This window comes from Oxyura jamaicensis, chromosome 1, assembly GCF_011077185.1.
Source record: "Oxyura jamaicensis isolate SHBP4307 breed ruddy duck chromosome 1, BPBGC_Ojam_1.0, whole genome shotgun sequence".
NCBI classification, from domain to species: domain Eukaryota; kingdom Metazoa; phylum Chordata; class Aves; order Anseriformes; family Anatidae; genus Oxyura; species Oxyura jamaicensis.
In genome coordinates, this window is record NC_048893.1 from 66,794,755 (window position 1) to 66,814,673 (window position 19,919).

General features: G+C 35.4%; 1 protein-coding gene across 6 annotated transcripts in view; it reads left to right on the forward strand.

Moving 5' to 3' along the window:
• Window positions 1–19,919, forward strand: part of PIK3C2G (phosphatidylinositol-4-phosphate 3-kinase catalytic subunit type 2 gamma) — a 202,604-nt gene that overhangs the window by 114,326 nt on the left and 68,359 nt on the right. For 5 of the 6 annotated variants that reach the window (XR_004746201.1, XM_035310106.1, XM_035310116.1 and 2 more), the window contains exons 19-24: window positions 3,846–4,026; window positions 5,622–5,729; window positions 7,974–8,066; window positions 10,171–10,300; window positions 12,460–12,596; window positions 15,304–15,473. Coding sequence is in view for 5 of the 6 variants with exons in the window: in XM_035310106.1 (XP_035165997.1) it covers window positions 3,846–4,026; window positions 5,622–5,729; window positions 7,974–8,066; window positions 10,171–10,300; window positions 12,460–12,596; window positions 15,304–15,473 (819 nt within the window). In the remaining variant the exon portion in view is untranslated. The remainder of the gene's footprint in view (window positions 1–3,845; window positions 4,027–5,621; window positions 5,730–7,973; window positions 8,067–10,170; window positions 10,301–12,459; window positions 12,597–15,303; window positions 15,474–19,919) is intronic. The other variant, XM_035310126.1, reaches the window with a different exon arrangement.

Genomic DNA, 19,919 nt, shown 5'->3' on the forward strand with positions numbered 1-19,919 from the left:
ACTCTCAGGGCACCTCAGTGTCTGACTAGGACCCTCTGACTGCCGCTAAGCGTAGGCAGTCTAGATGGCTTCATTGCTAACTCTCGAGTCAGAATCATTCTGTTTCAAGAACCAATATGCTGTTTCCCAGAAAGTGGCCTCCAGACAATACATCTGAATTCCCCTGGCCTTGGTGACGACAAGGGCACTTGTCTCGAATCAGAACCCCGAAGAGTGAGGAAGTCTTCCTGTTGTTATGAGCAAGATCCTATGTCTAGGCCTGGCATAAAGCAGGATTTTATATTGAGTTCTGGATTGCAGAATGCTGTGAGAATTGTCATAGAAAAAAATAATAAAAAAAAAAAAAAGGCAAAAAAGCTTTACCTATTTCCTTATTGGCAGCCTTGAATTTTAAATCATTCCGCAGTAGTCTTCCTCTGTCACAGCTAGGCATTGAGTCCCAGCTAGAAAATTTCATTAGTGTCTTGAGTATTTCTCCATCCTGTGACCTCAGAAGTTGCCGACTTCCCTATCAGTGCTGAGCTTTTGCAATGGCAGGGTGAAGATGTGTGGGCCAGAAAACTGGGACGACAGAATTACAACTGCATATTTGTTCAGTTGTTGAGTAAACATTTCAGCAAAGCCTATAATGAATCATCACATTAAAAGCTGGCCTTCGTATCCTCCTTGGGACTTACTTTTATGAAATGGATATAAAAGTCAGACCCAGTTAATTCAAATCATTTTACAAATTGAGGTCTACATGCTTTTAAAAGCATACCTACCCTAATGGGCAGGCAGAAGGGAGTTGCACTGCCTGTACTGTAGTCACCAGACATATTTTGAGTGCAGAGCACTGAGGCGAAGTCCCTCATGAGGTTGCATGGGAAGCACGTGGAATGTCAAAGCTGCCATGTGGGTTCAGCCTGCAGAGTTTGTGTCAGACTGCAGCTGGCAGGAAATGGATTTTAACAGTGATTTTAACTATGACTGCTTCAGTTTCCCCCATGGCCTGGGCTCAAGCTTATCTGAGAGGATTCAGTCGCTATCCAGCCTCTGTCCTCATGTACACCTTATGCACAAGCTATGAGAATCTGGCTGATAATCTTTCCTCAGGTTGAAAAGACAGTTATATATCATGTGTATGTACTAAAATTGATCCAAGCTTATTTTATGTGAATGATTAGCTGTAAGAATAATAATTTAAAAAAAAAAAAAAAAGTATCTGCTAGGTTGATCCACCTTCTATGAGGAGTAGCTCTTTTTAAAATAAGAAAATGTTTTGCTTTTGCTGTTTTGCTTCCTATATGTGAAATCCTTCCATTTTAGGGAAATAAAAGTCATTTTAGTGTTCTGTATATCTGAGAGCATAAAAGAGGTATCTCAAACATGAAAAGGTAGTGTCTCTGGATTCTGTAAGTAAGTACTGTGAAAAATGGACTAGGTGAATGAATGTGACTTAAGTGTTCAAGAGCTGATTCAGTATGCAAGTGTATTGTGTATAGAGATTCTGCACTGGTGTAGTCTGGCAAACTCAAAATATAGATCACAATGATACAGTCTTTTTTTAGGTGCGCCTGCCTTTGCTTTTGTGGGGCAGAAATGAACAAATTCATTCTGCCTGTTCTCCAAGGGAAATGCAAGCTGTTTATCTAGACTGAGGCTAAGCTGGGCTCTGCTTCAGTAAACTAAAATTCCTGCCTGTTTGATAGTTTGGACTGAACCAGTAATGTTTTTCTTTACAAAATAATCACCAAGCATGCTCCTGACTTGCTGTTGAAATAGACAGAATATGTTTTTATTTTAAATTACCTTGTCTGCCTACAGCTGAGCTAATAAGGCCACTACAGTAGTGGCCTTCAGTAGTCTAAATTTAAGCCATTTTATACAGCATAGGGTGTCTGAGACATCTGCATGGGTTTGGTACGTATGAGATATTGCCTTCATTGGACCCATGCCTTTCCAAGGCAGCAACTGGAGGACAAATGGGATTTTCTAGGGTATCTAAAATGGCACAAGTTATGAACATTTAAGAAAAAAAAAAAAAAGTGGAAACTTGGACTTAATGTTCTTGAAATCTGGAGGAATTATTTTATCTACCACCATATATGATTGTGCTCTCAGCTATATTCAGTCTGTGGAGGGTTCCGGGTATGAATACAACTGTCTCTGTGCTGCGGTTTGCCTTCCACCAGGTACTGCAAAGACAATTTTATTTTTATTTTTTTGGATGATCCAAAAAGTAATTATTTATTTTTACCAGACTACAGAAAGAAATGTAATTTAATCTCCCCTGGAAAGTGCTGTTGATAAACTTCTCATATCTCTTCACTTTCATGTGTAGGCTTTTCTGACAGAAACACCACACATACTTTTGAGATTTTCAGTACTTACCAAACCCTTAGACGTTCAGTTTCTGTGTAACAGGAAATGCTTTTTGAAGACCAGTAGGTGATAATATTCTGCACTGAGTTATATAGGAAAAGAGGACCTAGAAGGATCATTGCCTTATGAAAGATGATAGGAATCCCTCATTACCAAAAGATGGATGAGCTATGGTTGTCATATTTTAATGCCTTATAAATGATTTGTAGAAGTCACAGTCTATTGTCATTATATTTTTTTTACCTTTAAATATCAGTGCTTGATGTATCACGTGCTTACTTTTTGTTATGTGTCATAGTCAGATGTGATGTGCTATAAAGTCAACCTCTCTAATTTCTGTCCTTCGAAAACTATAATTATTTGTTAGGTTTGAGTAACCGCATCAGCTAAGAAAAACTGCATTAAAATTCAGGCATTTATGAGAAATTTAAGGTTCAGATCCAATTAATTTCTTAAGATTGAAGCTGTATGGAGGGATGTTCAGAAAAACAAACAAACAAGCAACAACAACAACAAAAAATAGCAGTCCATCAGTCCTTTAGGGAAAGAAAATCCCAGGTAATGGGCAAGATATTAGTGGCAATATGAAGTTGGTGATTCTATCTATGCTTACAAAAATAAATCAAAGGTGTACAAAAACTCTGGACTTCATCAAGGAAAAAATCACCAGTGATCAGTTAAATTAACTACAAAAACCTAAACCCCACAGATTTTCTTGCCCAAATGAACTTATAATTAGAGAGTACTGCGTGGTAAACCTGTGGAAAAATAAGTATGTTTTTGGTTTTACTTCTGACTTTTATTTAGAGAATATCTCCAGTTCCAAAGCTTTGACAAACTTCAGTAAAACTCAAAGCTGAATTTTTACTCTAGACCAACACCTATCAGTTAAAAAAATAAATAAAAATGAATAGAGTGGGCTCATTTCACTCTTCTCAGAAGTATTGCCAGTTTCAGAATTGTCTCCTCAACTTAAAATTGTGAAAGCTTCTGGAACTGATGATACCACTGAAACTAAAGTGGTCTTTAAATGCACCTCCTTGCTGAAAGATATGCTTGATTGTGTAAGTGTACTGGCAGAAGAAAAAAAAAAATAGAGTTGGAATATACACTTAAAACTGGACTTCAAAAACAAACAAACAAAAAAAACAACAACAAAAACCATATTTTCACTTTGTAAAATTTCCTTGCAGAAAAAAAAGGAGCAATCTAAGCACTGCAGTATAGACAATAAGAAGTGGCAGGTTCCTATTGATTCAAAACATTTGAAATCTCATTAGTTCTCAGATCAGATCTGAGTACTGCCAACAAATAAACTTTTTTTTCATTCTCTGTTGCTAAGCTGCACAAAGTCACCAAATACAGATTAGTCTGGAGTGCATTTATTGCTCCTTCTAGAAGTGATATAAAATAAAAATCAGTTTTAGATACACAGATTTTTTATTATTATTATTTTTATTTTTCCCTCCTTCTCCCTTCAGGCTGTTGAAGAATGCACAGAATGAAGTTCATTTCAAAATCTGGTATCAGAAACTACTGGCTGCTCTCCAATTCTCTGCTGGAAAAGCCCTGAACAATGAGTTTTCTAAGGAGGGGAAACTTATCAGAATTTTGGAAGACATTGCTGAAAAAGTAAAAGCTGCCAGTGACCCAAAAAGAAAGGTTTGTTAAAAATATATGTATGTATATATTTCCCCTTCCATCTAAGTTTCTCAAGGTAATTTTACTTTTTTCAAAGTGGCACCTCTTGCTTATAATGCCCTTATAAACCTAAGATTTCACTATTTTTTTTTAAATTTTGTACTGCTCCAAAAACAAGGAAAATACATGTTTTTAATGGGCCTGCTGTTAATGCTGTAGAGATCAATACTTCTTTTAAACCATTTAAATTCCTTCATCCATAGTTTCTTAGATTTGAAGGTGGTCAGAAACAATGACAACAAACCTGGGTAACTTTGAACTGAAAGGAATCACGTTCAACATCTCATCCCAAAATATGTCTCCTGTAGAGGTGCAGTGTTTTTTTGAAAACTTTTCTGAAAGTTGTCAGTGACACATTGCACATTCTTATTTCTTAAAGGTGACAAGCAAAGTGGCCTCTAATACACCAGAATTCTTGTCAGTAAAAGGCTTGTAGTCTTCTACAGTGAGTACAGCTTTCATATTGCATAGGTACATTTCAAATTCAAATCTGTTAAGTTTCTTAAACAGCTGTTGTTACATACCTGATGTGTAAAACACTTTCTTGCTGAAACATTAGTGAGGCAATCCAAAAAGCCAGATAAAAATATGCCTGCCACTGCTAGTTATCATAAAAGTTATGAATTCTTTTTGCTTTTTTAAGGATTCAAAGATTTTCAAAGATTTTCAAGGGATTTTTCAGGACTCTGTATTGCTACTTAAAGCAGAAAAGCAAACATGGAAGTAAAAAGAAAAAAACAACTATTGTAAAGAGAAAAATCCATATAAAGAAACATAAATAGTAGTGATGCATTATACATTACTGATGTATATTTCAAATGATAAAGATTAATATCAAGGCTGTAGTAGTTGCTGTGACACTTGCAGGTAACACACCTACTGTTATATGAGGGAGATCACAGTGTTGAGGCAACAAATTGTAAAGTCTAGAAAGGCAAAAAAGACATGAGGTGCAGCAGCACAGGTGGATACCCTAGTAAAGGGTTCTGAATCTGAACCTACATGACAGCATGAACTGGTAGTAAAAGCATTAAAGTGGAATAAAATTACAGTTTTTATTTTTAATAACTGTACCTCAGTGTAACCTTATTAACTGTTATAAGAGTACATGGATACTACTAGTTCCGTGTACTAGGAATTGGAATCGGAATTGGAATCAGAATTGGAATCAGAATCATAGAACAGCTCAGGTTGAAAGGGTCCTCAAATATCATCTGTTTCCAACCTCTCTGCCATGGATAGGGATGCCACCCACTAGATTAGGTTGCCCAGGGCTCCAAGCTAGCCTTGAACACCTCCAGGGATGGGGCATCCACAGTGTCTCTGGGCAACCTGTTCCAGTGCCTCACCACCCTCTGAGTGAAGAATTTCCTACTAACATCTAATCTAAATCTCATATCTTTTAGTTTAAAACCATTCCCCCTTGTGACATCACTATCTGCTTGTGTAAGTTTTAATTAAAATGTTATGTTTAATTAAAATATAGCAAGACAATTGACAGTTTAAAAACTTCTGTTATATTATTTCATGCTGCCATAATGATCTGCATGTTTCAGGAGGTGTTAAAGATGGAACTCGGCAGACTTCAGCAGTTCTTCCAGGAGGTAAAGGTTTGTCGACTTCCCCTGAATCCTGCACTTGTTGTGCAAGGCATAGAGGCAGATGTAAGTCTAGCTCATATGACAAATTACTTTTTAAAATATATTTATGTAAAGTGGGAGAGGGAATGAAAGGCTGCATTGATGGGAAGTAATCCTACTGGTATTTAGTACAGTCATCTGGTAAACTGACATCCAGCCTAATCCCCTTGAAATCAGGGGCCTTTATTGGAGGTAGAGGTGTAGGGAACTTGCACCTCTAGGTGTTGCTTGTAAATCTCACCTCATGCAGCAGCAGCACATGCTTCAAACTCTCAGCAGCTTGCTCCCAGCTCTGCTGCCCTGCTGTGGCATTGGGATTGGCAATGGCACTTGCCTCCCTGAAAATGAGACTAGTTTTCCATTCTATCCATGTAGCTCTTGGTGGCTGTTTTTTTTCTCATCTAAGATTCTCCCGTCACAGATGGGAGCAGCTAAAGATCTAGACCTAGCTCTTTTTGCTTCAGTAAGACTAGGCACATGACTGAGAATTGCTAAAATATTAAATATTTAGAGTAAGTCACATGTGTCTATGACTCCTGTAAAAAGTGACTTGTAAATAAAGGAAACCTTAATGCTGTTTAGCATTACTTGACTTTGACCACAGTACTAAGACACAGTTATTCATTGTTTAGGATGTTTTCATAATCAATATTATGCTAGAAATAAGCTGTTCCAGCTCTGGAAAAGAAAAAAGTATCCAGCAGCAAGGAAAAACAAACCTAAAGACTTGTATATATTATCAGTTATAGGTGCCTAATTACAGCAATTTGTGCTCTATTTTTGTTCTCTGGCTCATTATCCACAGTGGACCTGATTCTAAAAAGGTGCTGATCCCTTCAATTGTCTTTGACCTGTGATTCTCCAAGTAATTGCTATTCAGACTTGATCTCTCAGAGAACAGAGGTCTTCCAGCACCCGCAGGTTTGGGCCAACTGTAGATGATGTAAGTCAGAAGAATTCGAAGCCTGCTGCTTCTCACTGTTTTCAGGCTTTTTGGAAATATTGACTAATGGGAATGTATCTCACCATACAGTCACGCTATTTATAAAGCACAAGCTTGTCTGGACATATACAAATTGTTTAAATATAAGTATCTGAAAAGAGATATTTTTTCATTTTTCTTATATCATTTTAAGCCATTATCATTCTATAAATATCTGCATCTTTTTGACTTAGCTGTATGTCAGTACAAGCATGCAAACTAACATTTAAAATGCTTATAGTTACCTCAAATTTAATTATTTTTTATATCATCTATTGATTTTACTAGCAGCCCAGCTTTATCACTAATGCATTACAGTAAACTTTCAAGTACAGATTCAGACATTTCAATTGTCAAAATTCCGTAGGGGGTCAAGATTTCATCATCGATAATAGCTATAGCAGCAATTGAAAAGGTATGGTGTGGCTAAGACAATATTTGAATGTGTGTACCATGGTTTGAAATATTTAGTTGAAAAGGAATAGACAGCTCTGCCTAGTAGTGTTTTTGTTCAAATTAGTCTCCATTGCGCTCCGTCAAGTAAGCATAGCAGTAGCTGCTGTGGGGTGCTCATTATCTTTAGAAACCTAGCCATTAATTTACTATTGTCTTTGGTTGTATTGTTGGTTTTTCTCCCCTTTTTATAATGATGATAATAATACTAGCATAACACACAGGATTTGCAGTTTTTGGCTCATTAATGTTTTTTAAAGCCCTTTCAGATCTTCAGGTGGAAGGTGCTATAGGGCATGAGAGGTCAGAGTTTATGTTTAATTAAGATAAATTCCACATAAAATAGGTTGGGATTTTCAGAATTTCCTGTATCCTCATCCAGACTTAGGTGACAACTGGACTTATTGGTTCTTTGCTTCCATAAAGATTGTATGACCTTGAAATTCTTTTGCATAATAATAATAATAAAAATAAAAATAGGGCTAAAGACTCTTCAATGCATTGCAGATTCTAATTAGATCAGTCTTACATATTTTTGTCCACTCAATCCCTGCCAAATGCTAGCATTAATAGGACTGCATTAAAATAAAAAACAGTCAGTATGTAAAATATCATCCATTCATATTATCTGATTACTGAGTGGAACAAATTGCCAATGGAAAAAGAGTTTTTTTATTTTCCTGAACTAACAAAATAGCCAATAATATTAAGTATTATTTTTGTTATCAGAGATACTGAGTATTTAAAGATGATATCTTTTTCTGGAGTTATTATATTAACCTCAAGATTTGTATATGTGACTTGGTTGTCCTTTCTTACCTTTTTCCCTGAAGTCATGCTCGTATTTTACATCCAATGCTTTTCCATTAAAAATTTCCTTCATCAATGCAAGTGTTCCAAGTGGAAACATCAATATTATTTTTAAGGTAAGTTATTCCTCTAATCCTCACTTCCTTTTGTATGTAAAAGGTTGATTTGATATCCAGCTGATTTATATTTTAAATCTGGAGCCTGATAATGTTTTATTTGGCTCTGTTGTTCACTTTTCACACTATTTTTGACACTAGGAATTACACTGGAATATGCTGAGAAAATGCACTCCGGTACTCAACATTTTGATCAGTAGAGAATCGAATGACTTCTTGCATTTGTTTTTCCTTAGTGGAGAAAACCAGGTTAAAATATTAAGTATATATTAGTTTAGTTACCACACCAAAGTCAGACAAGGGATTATTCAATACAACTGCATCCTGTAACCTTGTCCAACTCTCACAAGTCAAAGACTAGAGTGTTAAAGACAGACTTTGCTGGGCAGAATCTAATTCCAATCCTATTAGACAGTGTGGAATATTGGACTGAGGAATGGGGATGATGAGAGGACAGCAGAAGAGCTCTGTTTCAGTAGAGTTAGTCGGAGTAATTAATCCAGAGTTCCTCTAGTTTATCTTCCAATAATCACCTTCAAAGCTTCAGAGCTCAGGACAGTGCTTCTCCATCAGCAAAAGACAATATGTGCAATCTAAAATTGCTTCTCTTTCAGAATAGTAAAAATGTTCCATAACAATGGATGTTTTTAGATAAAGAACATAAGATGTAGATAGAACATAGATAAAGATCATAAAATGTCTGTTGGATACAAAGTGGTTGATGTTGGCAGACAAAGACATTATTCCTAGATCTTCTGCAGTGTCATGTTCCAAACGAGAAGCCTAAAAATCAATAAAAATAAATTTAATAAAAAATATGCAGGCTGTCCTGAATGAAATTGACTTTCAGAGCAGTTATGATCCTCAGGAATTAGAAGCATACTCTCCAGGCATGCTAGGGGGAGGCTAACAATATTTTGTTTTCTGAACATTCAGAAAGCTGCCTGTTACACTATTTCACCTGAGACTCAGTGTTAAATAGGAAGTTTCCTACTTACTTGAGCAAATTCTTGCCAATGAAGCATTTAAACATTTGTGCTAGTTCTACCTAGACAGCATTTCCCCTGACTGATAATGTTCCAGAATCACCAATTGTCCAATTGCTGTAAGAGCAGTGTAACTGACATCACCTTTTCCTGACAGCAAACCCTTGTATTAAAGCATCTTTTATTTGAACTGTAGTTCAATTGTTCATTCATGGAGGATAATGCATACATAAAACAGTAAGCACTGTTATTGTACTAAATTGTCTGCTAACTGTATATGTGAGGGTAAGTGGAGAGACTTAGATTTTTCTCAGACCTAGGTTCTGAGAAGAATTAATTGGAGTCAAGATTACCTTCAGATGAAATAAACAGATTTTTTATTATTATTATTTTCAAAGATAATTTTGGCTCCTCTACTCCTCATTTAATGGCAGTAAATGTCTGTATATTGGAATGCTTATGTAAAAACAAAAGTGCAAAACATAAAAAAAAAAAAAAGCAGGGCTTGTTTTCACAGGCTATTTATGCAGCCCCAGTTGAAGATAATCTCTTCATTACCTCTCATGGCTACAGTTACAACCCCTTTTCACTAAGATTATTGTTTAACAGACTCTTTGGGGAGAGCAGTCAACACTGCATCACTGTTTGAAACTGAATACGAATCATGTCATGGATAAAAAATAAACTGATTATAAGATTCCTCTTCAGCCTACTGCAAGTTCCAAGTTGTGAAGCTTAACATTAGGTCAAATGCTGTCATTTGAGGAAAGGGATCTAGCATTAGGTAGACTTTAAAATGTAGCTAAATTAGGATCCTACCTCTGGATTAAGTTTTCAAACTCTATTAATTATGAAAAATAGGCAGAAAGGCTGCAGTTAATCAGAGAGCATTTGCTACCATATCTATGGCTGCCAAAATTGTTGCTGCCTACGTGTGCCGTCTACCCAGTCCTCTTCCTGACACAGAAAGATAAGTAGCAACTTTGAAGAAAAATAAGAGGCTTTTACTGCAAAATGAATGTAGCTATTCTGGTGTGGGAAAAAGTCCAAATAAAATACAAAGTTATGTCTGTGCGGTATAGAAGGAGAAGCTTGGAATTTTTGTGCTATTTTAACAGATAGGCGATGATCTACGTCAAGATATGCTGGTTCTGCAATTTATTCGACTGATGGACAACATTTGGCTCCAAGAAGGACTGGATATGCAAATGATAATTTATAGGTGTTTATCTACAGGAAAAGGCCAAGGTCAGTTTTAGATTGCAAATAAAAACCCTATCACATTATTCATATCTCATGTAAATAGCAGTACAAAAATGTCCTTCCTTCAACTTTTATTTTCATGGGTGTCCTGTTTATGTCTCCCTTCAACCCCCTTACCTCCTCCCCCCCCCCAAAAAAAAGCTCAGAACTTTGGTTACTCAGGCCCTAAATTTCACACCTACATAATCCTGAATGTTCATTGCTCTCCAGAAGTACAACCAAACTCAATGAATTTTGAAGTCTAGAATTTTACAAAAGCTTCAACATCAGCAGCTTGCACCAAATTCTTAAAAGTAACTTCACACATAAAGAGGGTCTTACAGAAAATTGTCCATACCTACTAAAGTTTTAATCCTGTGTGATCCCACATAGATGCTTAAATGAACCTAGAAACATGTGGCTACAGAAGGTACCTGTAGACAAGTAATGACAGCTTTGCAATGTTGAATTTGAAATATTACTATTGCAATTTATGCTGCTTAGGGCAAGCCTGACTCATCTGAAAGCTTTATTTCTCTCTTTTATGGCTGTTAGAGCAGAGCCGTAGCAGGGAAGCAAATTGCTTGCTAAAAAATTTTTACCGACAGCAATAAGCTTACTATTTTTCACAGACTCTCCAAATGTTTTACTGAAAATAATCCTTGCATGAAAAGAAGACTGATGTATTGAGATTACCTGCTGTACAGAAACTACAAATAATAATAAATATTTTAAAATACATCTTTTTTTTTTTTTTTTTTTTTGATGAGACAAAGAGAAAATGAGAGAGGGTGAGTGATCTAAAGGGACCCTAGAAGTAAGTATAGGTGACCTCATACACATGGGTTAAGATGACCTGAAAAAGACTCCTCCCTTCTTTGTAAAAAGGGATGTCAAAGCCTGAAGGCTTCTTATTGAAATACAAATGACTTAAAGAATATTATTTCTGATCATAGTATTATAGTCTGTCTGATATATGAGCAGTTGATTTTACTAAGAAAGATACAGGGAACATCTGCAAATAATATTCTGTCTGATGGTCTCTTTCTTTCAGCACTATAGTAGCAGAAAACCTCCCAGTGACTCTCAGATTCTCCTCACAATGCCTTTCATTATGAATTACAATAGTGTTAATATAACTGATTTACAGTTGATGATTAAGGATAAAATGATCAAGTGACATGCCTGTGGTCATACAGGGCATGTGCTAAAGTTCACATGTATACATAGGTCTTCCATATCCTGGGCTATCACCTTGCTCCATGGGCCACATTTTCCACACAAGGGGGGATAGAAGATGGCAATTGTGTAGTCATGGGAACACATAAATCACTTGAGTCTCAGGCAGACACAGAAATGTGAAAAGCACTTAAAGCACTGGTAGGATGCCACTTTCCAGGCATGGTATTGTAGGGGAGCCTGTCACCAACTAAAATCATTAGAAGGTCTTCCTCTAATGCAGAGTTTCAGGATAAGGTGCCAGGGAACCACACACAGGAACAGTGACAAGGCTGGCAAGCCATATCTCGGTTCCAAAAAAGGAATTAGTACATGGAGTAGAGATATAGGATTCAAATGAAGCATTGCAAAATGCTTGGCTTCTCTCTACATTTCAAAGACCTGTTATATGTCACCTTGGATCAGACTAATTTCTGCACTGTCTAGTATCCTGTATCCCAACTGTGATCAGTCTAATATACTGCAGAGAAAAGTCTGCAGCATTTTTGACAATAAGAACATATGAAATAACTTTGTATTTCACAGTAAATATCTGATCTGTTTTGTTTGTTTGTTTGTTTGTTTTAAATAGATTTTTGTTGTTCGTATATATATTCTGCCCATTTTGAAACTTGTTAAATTGTTGGTCTTGTTGGTACCTTGAGGCAGTTATGTACACAATATCGGTATTAGTGTTTATATTTCTTTTTGGGGAACTGCCACTTTTCACTAACTGACTTTTGGTTTTTTTTTCCTAAAACAAACAAACAAACAAAAAGAACGAAGAAGATAGATTTGAATTTTATTTATATTCATTATTTTATAGGCTGCTAAGCATGCTTTTTTTTTCTGCATAGGATGATCCAAAAACATGCAAATGCATTAATGGTCATCATATCTTTTTAAAGTTATGGGCTTCTCACGTGATCTCTTTTGTATCTGATTAGGATTGGTACAGATGGTGCCAGGTGCTACCACACTAGCCAAAATCCACAGGGAATCCGGACTGATAGGACCATTGAAAGAAAACACAATTAAAAAATGGTTCCGTCATCACCATCAGCTGGAATCAAGTTACCAAGAGGTAACATCATAATGGACCTTATTATACTTTTCATCCTTTACTATGGGAAAGAAGAAACCATAACAACAGTAAGCAGCAAAAATAAGTGACTCACACTCAGGACAAGCAAGTCACATGCATAGAAACCAGGGAACTGGCTTAAATTGCCATTCTCTTTCTAAAGAGATACTGCTCTGGATTGGGTGCATTATAACACATTTCTATAATAGTGTATGATAGTGATATTTTGAAATATACTAGTGAAGAGAAGCTGATGTAGAAATTAAATTTTGAGCTCCAAAATATTTTTTAGATCCAGTTTTCTATATATTTTATATTAACCGTGCAAAGTCTTAGTGCATTTCCTGTATTTGGAAATGACCGTATCAATATCCACAGTTTTAGAAAGCTGTATTATGGAAACTGCCTAGTCACATGGTGCATAAGATCATGCTTTTCACATCACATTGTGGGATCCCACGTAATGCATCTGTTTTTATGAAACCATGCATTATGCATGAGCGAAGAAATTTAATTTTTTTTTTTATAGAAGCAGAGGTTTCCCTTTGAAAGGAACTGTTTCTATTCATTCTTTGTTGGCTGAGCATATTCTAAGACTTATTAAAAACTTTTTAATGTTTGTACTGCTGAGACAATTTTTGATCCCTTCTCCATGCCAGCAGTAGATTAGTAGCCAAAATTTTAAATGAATTTTAAAGGACAGGTTTCAGCATTTAGCATTCTGAAAACGTAGTGTTTTTTTTAATAAAAGTGTATTAGTAGGCAGATAGGTTTATAACATAGATAAGTTTGATAGTCTTTAGTGTTTTGTAGTTACTCCATAGGTTCTTTTCACCCATATTTTCAGTAAGAGCATTTGAATTACTAGGATATAATCTTGATTCAATTAATCAGGAACAATCTCTATTGATTTTTTTTACAAGTTTATAAATTTACACTATTATCGTAGATGTACAGCCAACTTTTCAACTGAAAAGTGAGATAGCTATTAGTAACTCATTGAAAAATGGATTTGTTGCTGCTGCTACCATTTGTAAAAAGTACTATTAAAGCAGAATATTCTAAAAACAATTTCTAGCTATCTTCATTTGATTTTTTGAATGTATAAAAAGAAGTCAGCTCTGATTGCATAGGACATGCATAAAATTGCTACTATACATTCACCTTGCACTTGCTGATGAATGAACCTTTCTCTTTTACTTATAATTTTTTTACTCATATAATACTGTGTTTAAGGTGCTCAAAAAGCTTATGCAGAACAAGCTTTAATATCCTCATTATACAGTTGGGTGAACAGAATCACAGTAAGCTTAGGTGTTTTATCCAAGGTCATCTAAGTGGGTAAGTAGTACAGTTAGACATAAAATTCACCAGTCTCATGCTGTAGCCTATGTCTTCCACAGAGCTGTCATCCATCTCAGCCATTGCAGGTGGCACCCTGTGTCTGCATGGAAATCCCGAATGACTAAATAATTACTTATGTTGTCTTATGCAGGTTTTGTCCAAAAACATAATGACCACAATTTAAGATTTTTTGTTTGTTTGTTTCTATATAAATGTTTCTATATAAAATCACTTTGTGATTGATATTCATGTAAGATTAAGACTTTTGAATAAGGATTGCATTTACAGTTCTTAAACTGTAGTAGGTAAGATTAAAAAAAAAAGACCCGTTTCTTGTGCTTCAGGGTAGAAGACTGGTCATGATTTGAATCAAGAATAACTCTCCCCTCAGAGAGAATGCTAAATGTGCGTATTGTGACAGCAATTGGGTATATTCTTCTAATAGGAAAAGTCCACAATTGTTAAATACTTCTCACTGAAGTTAGCAGAAAACTTGAAATCCATCTATGAGTGGCTGGTGAGCATATAATTAGCTTTACTATGTACTTCTTTCTATGTCTGTTGTAGGCATGTTTTTGAGAAAGAGCAGTAACACAATGTAGTACTGTAAAGAGATTCATGGGATAAATCTGAATGAGCCAGTCTACTTACATGAAGCAGGCTAATCAGGAAAGTACATATCTCCACTATGTAAAAGTGCTTGCAAAAGGAGTAGATTATAAACAGGACAGATAGACTGGTTTGGGGTTTAATCATTGTCTTGGGTTTCTCCAAATGGAACTTGTGATCCTATAGTCTATTCAGATTAGAAGATGCTATTTGGAAAATGATTTAGCCTTTGCTATTTCAGTTCCTTTCTGTTAAATGGGGCTGAATGCTTTGGGCTGGGATATTGTGAGACTTGATCAATTATGATTTAATGCAGTTGAGTTCTGGAAAGAAAAGACCAATGTAGGTACAAAACAATTGTGTAAAATAACCCACTTTCTTTACAATGCAATTTGTCCAATTTTTTACATCATATTTCTAAACAGTTACTTTTGCAATATAGATGCAGACTAACGAACATAAAATGTCAGTTTCCTAAAAGAAGCTTGCTTTTCTTAGGTACATTTCACCCTAGTAGTTTTCCACAGAATTCCAAGTGCCTGTAAATCACAGGTTGAAAACCTCATGCATGAAATTTTTGTTGCATTGTAACTTTGGACTTCCTGTATTACTTGTTTGTTTACTACTGAAAACAGTTCTCTGTTTAAATTTTTCTACATTCTTAGCATTTGTAGAAAAACATTTTTTCTTATTGGCACTGCAAACAGCTATGTCTCCTCATAATTCTAATAAGTGTTTTTGTTTTATTAATTAGGCAATAAGGAATTTCTTTTATTCCTGTGCTGGCTGGTGTGTTGTCACCTTCATTCTGGGAATCTGTGACCGACACAATGACAACATAATGCTGACAAATGCTGGACACATGTTTCACATAGATTTTGGAAGATTTTTAGGTCATGCACAGACATTTGGAAGTATAAGAAGGTTAGTATCTATAGTAACACATATAGTAAGTTTGAAAACAATGGTTTGCAATTTTACTGCCTTGTCAACACCTATGAAAATAAATACAAATAAGGTCATGATTTTTTTTCCTGAAGTTTCCAGGCTTCTTTCTGTTGTTCACAAAACCTTTACAAATATAGGAATGACTGGAAAAGTAATTAAAATGAGATGTTAGAGATCCCCTTTCAGTCTAAAACAAACAAAAAACAACAACAACAACAAAAAAATACATCTAAATCCTTGTATTGCCAGAGATTTAAATTAGATGCAGCTCAGTCATGGCCAGAACAGTAGACCGGCCTATGTCAAAAGGATTCAGATTTTTGTTGTTGTTGTTGTTGACAATATTCCTGTAATGGATCCAAAACAATAGATGTGTCTAATTGGCAACTTCCTTGCCACCTTCAGAGAAGAAACCAAATTTTCCAAACAGATATGGAGAATGATTACGTTATGCCTCTGTGGGTTAAATTATAATCTTTTCATTATCTTTCAAAGTTTCACCTCCAACTACAGTAAGGTCAGTATCTATTTTGCAAATATCTTGTTTTATTTGGATGAGGCTGTGATTTTTCTATGTTTGTATTTATCTGTGGTGACTATCCCATTATAAGGATAAACAAAATAGTGTGATAGTGTCTTCTGGTTCCTACCGTGAACATGCTATGGAGGACTTAATGAGGATGTAATAAAAGTAGATAGGATAATGCTATTGTGTTCAATGCATAAAGGAACTGTTATAGCAGAATAGAGCATGGATGAATGATCCCCAACAGTGATTAGTGTGTGTATGGGTGGTGACTTTCTTCCAAGTTTCCTAATAATTTCCAGGATTAATAGTTGGAATTATTTGTTCCCTTCCTCCCTTCCCCCCGGAGGCTGGCCTTTGACTATTTTCAACTATCTCAGTGTTTTAGACAAATATCAGCGTGGGAGTATTGGTATGAGGGAAGCTGATGAGACTAATAAGTAATTCTAAGCTAGGCAGTCAAAAGATTTAGTTGCAGTGTTCAGAATTATCATCAATCATTCAATATATGCTCTCTTAATCCTACTTATTTGCTGTGGAAAGAATAAAACAGAGCGGAGTCATAAAAAGATACTCATGCACACTCAGAAACAAGTGCTGCATTCCTCACTCCAGCAAACTGACTTTTGGAGCCTAGCAGGAATTTCCTTGAGCAGTACTTTTTCATGAGCAAAGAATTATCGAGGTGTGAAAGGTAGGACCAACAAAATACAAGGGCACACACAATAATCAAATTTAAACAGAAATTTTGTAATAGCAATAATAAAAACAGATGTTGATTTTACTGTTTTACTTCCTCAGGAAGGAAGACTTTTCAGTCTTCCTCCACTGTCTTTTCAGTCTATGAAAAAGACTTAAAGAATAATACCTTCCATAAATAGTGGCCATTTTTTTCCTGCTTCTCCATGCAGTATACTACTCTTAAACCATAAAATAAAATGGTAAGACATTTTAGGACCTTCACTTAACTCCGTCATGGTTGCTTAGCAAAACAAGGTCTCGCTTTCTGTAGGTTGTGAATGTTATGGAACAATGTTTGTCTTCACTGTCCCTACATGCAGCTGAGCTTCTTTCATTCTTTAATCCAGCCACTGAATTTGACCTTACATTCCCCTCAAGTAGAGAATTCTTCAGGAATACTTCAAACTGTATGAAGACAATTCTGTCATTTAATTTCATATAACTGTCCTATTCTTTAACTACTGAGTATTCTAGGGCAATCATCTAAGACCTACTCTGACTAAAATAAGTGTTATATTATCCATGTAATCATACAGGACTAAGGCATCAAATGGCACTGAAGAAGGTGTCAGTTTAATGGCTGTACCTCCCACACTTTCTTTGATTGTCTTTTCTTCCTTTCAGTTCTGACCAGTTCCTTTTGAATATTTCTTCATTGCTGAATTAGGCTGTAAGAGATTTATTTAAATCCTGAGCTAACTGAACTAATCCTAACTTTAGAGCAGTTTCATCCTCTCCACCTCTCCATTACCAGTCACTTCAAGAACTGATGCCTATATTTTTTTAGTCAATAAGTCTGAAAACTGATGGCAAGATATGGAGTAGTCCAGCTAATTGCACACTATATATTCACATTGTGATAATTTAAGTGTCCATTATTTTTTTTAAATAGCCAGACATTGACCTTTATTTCTCTGATCTGAATCACAGAGACCCTCTTGTCTCTTTGCCAAACTCATTCTGCTTGTTGGCATGGTTTTCCCAGAAGTTAAATCTGCTAAGTTGATTTCTTCTGCAAAGTTAATTACTAGAAGCAATCTAGCTATTCCACGGGGAAATTCCAGTTTTTGAAGTTTTTATTTTCAAAAATATGGGTAAATTTTGTTTCCCTCACTTTCTTCCCATGTCAGTATTTTCCTATACTAAATAGCACTTATATATAATAGCACTTAAATAACACAGAAAGTGTGAGGGTGTATAAAAGTGTCTCTTCTTATTTCAAAAGTAACACATTTCATTTTTAGGGTTAATAGTTAAAATTAAAATTCCTGTCTTACTGGAAGTGTTTATTTGAACAAATGCATTCTTTTCAGGTATTTCTTTCTAAAATGTCAATGTTGGCATACAGTAAAAAAAAATAAAAAAATGTATCTACATGTTTTCCATGTTTTTCCTAAAACTAGGAAAAATAGGCAAGAGATAAGTTAGAAAATTGAGAATTTCATATTTTTTCATTTTTTTCCTTTATTTTAATATATATATATATATTACTTAGAGTAATCCTTAAAGGGAGAGTCTAAAATGTGAAGGTTGAAAAATAAATTAACATGCAATCAAACTGTTACTTTGGACTAGCCTGTATTGCCTGCTGAAAAATTTTATTCTAAATGTTTTGGTGTGTCTGTCTATTAATTAATTTTCTGAAGGTTAAATTTATTTTTCCAATATGATCAATCTGGAGTTAGTAGGTTATGTGAGGTATGGAGTTGCATGCCATCATCCACTTTCAACACTTCCTCTATGATTCCTCCAGAAAAATGACTGAAAGCTTAGAAAGATTTAATCCCATGATTTAAAGCATTTTAGTAATCCAATTGATCTTAGTAAGATTATATAAGTGTTTAAAGTTAGTTATATATATAAGTCTTTGTGTAAAGACTGAAAGGTGAAATATGCATAAAGACATAAAGGTGAAACAGTGTCACTTCAAAGGTGACAAGGCCTAAAGGGACATGAATTTATGAGGCAAGAAGTCCATCACTTTCAAAGTTAGGTACCCATAATTGTCATGACTTAAACACCAAAAGCACAGATCGGATCTGAAATATGTGACCAGCACAACTTGCAGTCTTGAGTTTCAGATGCATTTCTGTTATCTGCATCTGCTTTGAACAGTAGGTGTTTATTGTTGTTTTGATACGTTCTCTAATTATCAAGATTGGATAGTAGTTTGTGCTTTACTATTGGATATTTATTTTTCAGTAATAGCCTCTTGTGGAGGACATTCAGCTAAAGCTTTCTGTGTAAATGATATTCACTGTTCACTTTATATCCTTTATTTTATTTGTTATCCTTTTCAAAGTACTCAGACAGTTGAGGGGAACATGTTTTTTCCCCATACAGTGTCTGCACTGATTTGACCCTCTCCACTTCTGTTCATCCAAGTGCATTGTTCTGCTCAACTGAGTTCCCTGGAAACCAGTTCCCATCTACTGCAGCTCCCAATATCCTTCATGGCTCTTCATTCTGCTGAAGCAAGGCATTGACTGCTTTCCAATCTTTAGGAATAGACACTTTCCTGAAGGAGTTATCATATATTCTTGCTAACAATTATTTGGGCTAGAGAACTGATGCCAATGGAATTCCCTGCACTTTGAGAGATTTACTGCAAATGAGTTATTTCAGTGACTTCCTATCATCTTCCTATTTCAGAGGTTTCTTTCTCCCCTTTCCTCTTCTGATTTCCTCTCAGCTACCCCACAAGGTTTTGTAGAACATGACTCTAGAGACAGGAAGTTTAATGATAAAATAGGAATAAAAGGGAAAAAAAAATAATGTTCACTGTCCACTTTGATTGTATGGTTTTGTTATCATTTTCAAAGTATAACTCTTTACAGAGACATAGATTTCCTCTTTCCTGCTACCCCCAGAATCATTTTATTATAATAAATCTGTTTCTCCAAAAGCATTCTACATACCTATTTATATTCAGGGGAGCTGTTCTCACACACAGTCTGTATACATCAAGCAATTTTAAATTAATCTCTGTTGCTTAGATTTGGTATCTGTTTCAGCTTGTTCTGCATAATAATACCTCTTTGTCCTTCATCCTTAAGCAGAAAGCACACTGATATATTTAATTCACGTACATTTCATACCTTGCCCTAAGAAATTTCAACTTCTTCTTCACTGATTTATCTATTTTGCATGGCGAT